Below are 6,825 nucleotides of genomic sequence, written 5' to 3'. Positions count from 1 at the left end.
TGGCGCTGATTGGCTGGGGGCCGCTCGGCGCTGGCGCTGATTGGCTGGAGGCTGCCCGCCTCTGGGATAGTTCGGCGACCGGGAGCAAGATGGCGGCGGCCGCTGTGGCTGTGTGTGGGCTCCTGGCGGTGCTGGCGGCGGGCGCTGAGGGCGGGCCCCGCACGCTGGTGCTGCTGGAGAACGGGAACCTGCGCGACACGCACTCGATGTTCTTCCGGAGCCTCGCGGGTACCGAGCGGGCCGCGGCGGGATCCCGGGAGGGGTTGGATGGGGCGGGGAGAGCGGGGTTGTGGACCCAGGGTCAGGATGGGGGAGGAGGTTGGGGTTATCCGAGGGGACGGGGATGTTTGGGGTCTTCGGGTCAGGCCGAGGGAGGAGATTGGAGTCCCCTAGCTGGGCTGAGGGCGCAGCTAGGGGTGCCTTGCTGGAAGGGGCTGTGTCCTCTCGTCAGGATGGGGGAGAGAAGGATGGGGGAGGAGGTTGGGGTTATCCGAGGGGACAGGTGAGGATCCCCTAGGGGAGAGGGGACTGTTGGGGTTCCCTGTTCAGGATGAGGGAGAGACTGGGGATGCTGTACCGGGCAAATCTGTTGGGGTTCCCTGTTCAGGATGAGGGAGAGATTGGGGATGCTGCACCGGGCAAAGGGAGGAAATTGGAGTTTCCAGGTGGAAAAGCAGGGGTGTTTGGGGTTCCTGTGTCAGAGTGGAGGAGGAGATTGGGGTCCCCTGTCAGGCTGAGGTAGCAGATCGGGGTCCCCTGAGGGAGAACGGGCGGTTTGAGGTCTCCTGGTCAGTCTGTGGGAGGTGATGGGGACGCTGTGCCTGGATGAGAGAGGAGATTGGGTTCCCCATGTCAGAATGGGGCAGGAGATCGGGGTCCCCTGGTCAGGCAGAAAGGGAGATTTGTGTTGCAAGGGAGAGGGGCTTGTTCCCCTGGTCACAACGAAGAAGATTTGTGTCCCCATGTCAGGCTGAAGGAGGACATTGTGAGGGGGGTGCTGTTGGAGTTCCCTGGTCAGGCTGAGTGAGAAGAAAGAGATCCCAAGCCAAGGGAGGAGATTGGGGTTCCCTGGCGTAGGGGGAGGTGCTGGGGGTACCCTGGCCAGGCAGAGGGAAAGGACTGGGAACCCTGTGCCAGACTGAGGGAGGAGATTGGGGATCCCTGGAGGAGGGGGGTGGCTGCTTGGGCTCTTCTGGTCAGAATGAGGCAGGAGATGGGGGTTGTTTTCCCAGCTGTGCCTGTTTAGGTCCCCTGCAGAATCAGTCCCTGTTTCATGGGTGACAGCGAGGCATCCTTTGGCATCAGGGCTCTTCAGGGGATCCACCTCTTGGGTTTATTTAGGAACTCTCAGGTGCTGCTCTTAAAAAGCAGTGTTTCCAAACTGTTCTTTCACTGGGGAGATAAACCTCTGGCTCCTGCTGCAGTTTTGCTGCTCCATGTGTGGTTTCATGGCATGCAGAAGTTGTCCCTTTTGTGTCCTGCTGCAGACAGGGGCTTCGACCTCACCTTCCGGACAGCGGATGACGCCGGCCTGTCCCTGATAAAGTACGGGGAGTTCCTGTACGACAACCTCATCATCTTCTCCCCATCCATAGAAGGTAAATGCGCAGGGGGAACCTCTGGAGCTTCATGGCGTCTTTGGAAGGGGATTTCCAGCTGTTCTGTGAATTTTATTTAAGTCCTATGCTTTGGATGTACTCAGTAGCAAACTGCACCTCTGTCCAAGCCTTTATTGGAGGTTCTTCCATTGATTTGGTGATTTGCCATGGTTTAATTCTGCCCAGGGGGTTATTTCTGAGCTCCAGCCATGAATTCCTGCTGTTTGCTTTCAGACTTTGGTGGGAACATCAATGTGGAGACCATCACCGCGTTCATCGATGGCGGTGGCAGCGTCCTCGTCGCTGCCAGCTCAGACATCGGTGAGTGCAGGTGTTCCTCCAGAGAATTCACTCACTGCAGCAAAACCAGCTGCTCCTTGTCACCTCAGAGCTTGCTCGGGGAGGAAATGGGTCGTTCATGCCTTTAGTAACACGTTCAGTGGGATTTCAGTGGAGAGGTCATGTTGCTCCCTGGGGTTTGGCTCATAGAGCGTTGAGCACACGACTCTCAGCTGAATTTACTGTCGAGTTCCTGTGTCGTGTGACAGAGGATCCATTGTCCCTGCAGGTGACCCCCTGCGAGAGCTGGGCAGCGAGTGTGGGATCGAGTTCGATGAGGAGAGGACAGCGGTCATCGACCACCACAACTATGACATCTCCGACCCCGGCCAGGTGAGGGCCTTGCCTGCTCCTGGCTGCTTGGGTGGGTGCAGAGCCTGAGGGGTGACTCCTCTGTCCTTGTGCTCCCGTCTTTCCTCTCTCCCTTCTCTCCCCTGCTCCTCCCAGGAAAGTGGAAAATAATCCCTGCTGCTGCATTCAGTTCTGCTGCTGTCAGGATGCTTCAGGCTCTAGTTTCAGATGGTCACCATGTGCAGGCGGTGGGGCTGTGGTTAATGCTGGTTCTGGATCCCTCCAAAGCTTGGAATTTCACCTGAGGGTGAAGCGTGTCAGGCACCAAGTGCAACGCTTCAGGTGTGGGAAGGGAGAATTTCAGTTCCAGATTTTCAGATCAGAATAGAAACATACAAGCATTTCTACAATTGGGCCTGCCTGGTGTAATCCAGCATTTTAAAATGAAAACCTATATTAAATTCTGAGGTAAATATGCTCTGGTAATTTCTGTTTAAGGTAAACTGTTGAAGCAGTACATACGTGCATGTTGTCCTGGTTTGAGGATGAAGGTTGCTAAATGCAGGGAAATAAAACACTGTTGGTGCTGCTGTCTTTATCAAGTGGCAGTTTGTATTTCCTTGAAAATCAGTATTAACCTAATTTGATCATAAACACAAAAATGCTGTTGTTTTGCTTTTTAATTGAACTACAACATTCACCCAACAGTTGTAATGGTCTGTAAAGTAAACTTTTAACTGAGAAGCTGTTGTTTGTCATTAGACCCAGACTCACCTCACACGGATCTCTCTTGTTTCCCCAGCACACGCTGATCGTGGCCGACACTGAGAACCTCCTGAAGGCGCCCACCATTGTGGGGAGGGCAGCACTGAACCCCATCCTGTTCCGAGGAGTTGGGTGAGCAGCAGGGCTGAGGTGGGGGAAGGGCAGTTGAACCTGTGGTGTTGCTGCGAGGTGAGCGTGGGGTCAGCCCCTGGGGCTCTTAATGTGAGCTTAACAGATCTCTCTTGATTTCAAACAAAAGTAGAAGTAGTTTAGTTGTTGACTTCCTAACAAAATAGTGGAAGAAGTATTTAGTTTCTCGCAGGTAGAAGGGTGAGAAGGTCCATGGGGTTGAGGAGGTGGCCCCACATTCCTCTGGGTGCGGGGACCCTGGGGGTGTTCGTGCTGCTCACCGTGGCTTTTCCTGCTAGGATGGTGGCTGACCCTGACAACCCACTGGTGCTGGATATCCTGACTGGCTCTTCCACTTCCTACTCCTTCTTCCCAGATAAGCCCATCACTCAGGTACACTCCCTTCCATTCTCTCCTGTTTTGAGCTGTGCTTCTGCAATTTAGTCCCTCTAACTTCAGCTGCTTGGGGAAATCCTGGAGCATTTGATCTCCTGATTAATTTGGAAAGGGTTGGGCTGTTGGCTGCTTCCCAGTGTTCCCTCCCTCTCTGCTTTCTGCTGGTGAGGAGGTGTTTGGCGTGAGGGACACATGTCCTTCATGCTCTGGAGGAGAGGCCAGCCTAGATCAAAGCATCTCTCCCATTCCATCCCAGCTGGAGTGGTACCAGAATCCTATTCCTGCTTTTTCTGAGCTTCATAGTTACTCCTTGACTGCAGCCAGTGCTACTCCATCCAGACTGCCCCACCCCACAGCAGACTGCTGTCGGTGCATCCCCAGGGGGCTCAGCCCTGTCCCCGCTTGCTCCGCAGTACCCGCACGCCGTGGGGAAGAACACGCTGCTGATCGCGGGGCTGCAGGCGCGCAACAACGCCCGCGTCGTCTTCAGCGGCTCCCTCGACTTCTTCAGCGACGCCTTCTTCAATTCTGCCGTGCAGAAAGCGACTCCCGGCTCCAAGAGGTGCGTTGGCTTCCCTGGATGAGGAGTCTTTGGGGAGCCCTTTGAAGACAGAACTCGTGGGAAACAGGCAACAAATGTTTATGTTTTGGGAAGGAGCAGAAAGCTTGAATTGAATTGGTGTGACACATCCTTTACCGTTGCAGAACAAAGCGCTTTGGAAAGCAGCTCCTTCCTTTAACCTCAGCTCAGTTTGTGTTGCTTTCTCCTCCCTTTGGTTTGGGTTTGGGCCACGGGGTGTTTTCTCAGCTGTCTCAGCCTCCCTTGTTGCGCAGGTACTCCCAGACAGGTAACTATGAGCTGGCCGTGGCCCTGTCCCGCTGGGTGTTCAAGGAGGAGGGCGTTCTGCGCGTGGGCGCCGTGTCCCACCACCGCGTCGGGGAGCTGGCGCCGCCCAACGCCTACACCGTCACCGACCTCGTGGTGAGCCCCCGGCCGGGCGGGTGGGGCGCGCGGGAGCCGCCCGGGCAGGAGCTGGGCAGCGCCGGGGCTCGGAGTGGGCGGCGCTGGTTTTCAGGCGGCGCTGCTTCATTTGTGCCAGGAGTACAGCATCGTGATCGAGAAGCTCGCTGACGGCAAGTGGGTGCCCTTCGACGGGGACGACATCCAGCTGGAGTTCGTGCGCATCGACCCCTTCGTGCGCACCTTCCTCAAGAGGAACGGTGGGTCCCTGTTGCGGTTTGAGGGGAGTCCCCAGAGGGCCCCCTAAGCTGTAAGTTTGCTGGTAGCAGCAGGCAGGCAAGGAACCTCCACACAGCTTCTGAGGGTGCTGATTAGATGAGGGTTTATTGGGGGTCCCACCCCTGGGAGCAGCGTGGTTTCTGAGGGAGAAGGGGGGAAGGGGGAGAGAGGGAGAGCTTAGGGAGAAGAGGGCCAAGAGCACGTCTGGTCTCCCTCACACAGCTTAACAGGGAGATTCAAAGTGGGCGTGGAATAAGACTTGGGCCAGTGGGATTACAGGTACACGAGACTTCAGGGGAGAAACACAGGCTTGGAATAAATCGTACATTTTCGAGGGGTGAGACAGAGCATATCATTTAACTGAAATGCAGCATCACAGGTCCCCATCAGGAGGAGCGGGAGCTTCCCCTCTAGAGGAACAGCAGGTCCCCCTCAAAAGGAGCAGGGGGTCCCTGTCGCTACCCTGGCCCCACAGTGGGGGTGTTTTCACCTTCCACAGCTTCTCATGTCCTGTCGGTGTCACCCCTGTCTCTCCCTCAGGTGGCAAATACAGCGTGCAGTTCAAGCTGCCGGACGTCTACGGCGTGTTCCAGTTCAAAGTGGATTACAACCGCCTGGGATACACCCACCTCTACTCCTCCACACAGGTAGGCGTGGGGGAGTGCATCCCCCTGTCCCGGGGGGAAGGGCTGCCCCGGGCTGCTGGACTGCAAGGGCTGCTCTGTCCCCTGCCAGGTGTCTGTGCGTCCGCTCCAGCACACGCAGTACGAGCGCTTCATCCCCTCGGCCTATCCCTACTACGCCGGCGCCTTCTCCATGATGGTCGGCCTCTTCATGTTCAGCATTGTCTTCCTGCACATGAAGGAGAAGGAGAAATCTGACTGAGCTCCCCGTGGGAGCCTTTTCCCAGCGCCAGGAGGGCTGGGCAGTGTCAGAGCCTCCTGTGTATCCGTGTCAGGACTGGTGGGTGCCGGATGCACTGTGGGGCTGTGTTTGGTTTTTTTTATTTTTACACCTGGGGGGTTATTGAGAATGACAGTTAAATTTTGGGGGGCGAATCTGTTACCAAAGTGTCTGCAAATCTGGGACCAGGATGCTTCCAGTTTTTACTGATGAATCATGATGTTTGTTCACTCCACTGTTGGAATTATTTGGGTTGGGGTTGGGCTGGAATGATTTGGGTTGCAGATTAACTCCCAGTTCAAAATAAAGTCTCATTCCTCTCACCCTGGATGGGAGTGAGGTGTGTTCATGCCTGGGGCATTCGGGTGCAATCCCAGAACTGAGGGCTGTGTCCCCACCTCCCTGCTCCGGGCGTTCCCCAGGGTGGGCTGGGAGGGAACAGTCAGGTGCTGCTGAGTCTGCAGAGTGCTGAGAGGCAAAAGAGGGAGTCTGGGGCACACAGGGGGACTTGGGACACCCCAAAAGCACAACTGGGGTGTCACCAAAGGCACATGGAAGAGGACAGGGCATGTCAAAACCCCCTCTGTGCCCCATAGTGCAAATAGGTGAGTTGAGGGACACACCAAAGGCTCAGCAAGGGCAGGGATTGCCCCCAAATGCACACTGAGGGGTTTAGGGGGAAAAAAAAACAGCTGGAAAATGGGATCCCAAGAAGACCAGAGTGAAGTGGAGGAGCTGAAGGAGGGCAAGGTGTGAGATGGAGTGAGTGGCTCTTGGGGTGCACCTGGGCTGTTTTGGGATGGAAGGTGGGGACAGTGGGAGTGATGGGATCAGAGGAACCAGTGAACGAAAGGATGAAGGTGATGGGGCCTGGGGGGCAGCAGGTGGGGCACAGGGACACGTGGGGATCCTTGGGACACAGGGACCGCCAGGGGCACAGGGACACCCAGGGCGGGGCACATCCCCGGGGGTCACCTAGGGACAGGAGAGACCGCCAGGGGCACAGGGGTCCCTGGGGAACGGCCGGAGGATATCTGGGGACACCGGGACCGCCGGTGACACGGGGATCGCCGGTGACCAGTGACCCCCGGAGGAGCCGCGGGCACACCGGGACCGGCGGTGACACCCGGGTCCCTCCGGCCCCGCCCCCGTGCCGCGCGGGGG

At 56.9% G+C, this 6,825-nt stretch overlaps 1 protein-coding gene across 1 annotated transcript; it reads left to right on the top strand.

Moving 5' to 3' along the window:
- The first annotated feature begins 49 nt into the window (after positions 1-49).
- Positions 50-5,984, top strand: DDOST (dolichyl-diphosphooligosaccharide--protein glycosyltransferase non-catalytic subunit). The gene is made up of 11 exons (XM_041419498.1): positions 50-228; positions 1,488-1,598; positions 1,833-1,919; positions 2,167-2,270; positions 3,031-3,125; positions 3,422-3,515; positions 3,932-4,080; positions 4,353-4,500; positions 4,619-4,739; positions 5,299-5,405; positions 5,494-5,984. Exons 1-11 carry the CDS (start codon positions 90-92, stop codon positions 5,641-5,643), a joined length of 1,305 nt encoding a protein of 434 aa, XP_041275432.1. The 5' UTR covers positions 50-89; the 3' UTR covers positions 5,644-5,984.
- Positions 5,985-6,825: the final 841 nt, after the last annotated feature.

This window comes from Onychostruthus taczanowskii, unplaced genomic scaffold (genome assembly GCF_017590055.1).
Source record: "Onychostruthus taczanowskii isolate IOZ18803 unplaced genomic scaffold, ASM1759005v1 scaffold61, whole genome shotgun sequence".
In the NCBI taxonomy this organism is placed as follows: Eukaryota; Metazoa; Chordata; class Aves; order Passeriformes; family Passeridae; genus Onychostruthus; species Onychostruthus taczanowskii.
The sequence above is the reverse complement of the archived record's forward strand: the minus strand, read 5'-3'. Positions and strand labels throughout refer to the sequence as shown.

What these genes read in the sequence shown, in the direction of transcription:
- DDOST (XM_041419498.1), top strand. Translation starts at nt 90, where the DNA reads ATGGCGGCGGCCGCTGTGGCTGTGTGTGGGCTCCTGGCGGTGCTGGCG. An exon ending in CTTCTCCCCATCCATAGAAG is followed by an intron (nt 1,599 to 1,832) that starts GTAAATGCGCAG and finishes GTTTGCTTTCAG; the next exon opens with ACTTTGGTGGGAACATCAAT. An exon ending in CACCTTCCTCAAGAGGAACG is followed by an intron (nt 4,740 to 5,298) that starts GTGGGTCCCTGT and finishes TCTCTCCCTCAG; the next exon opens with GTGGCAAATACAGCGTGCAG.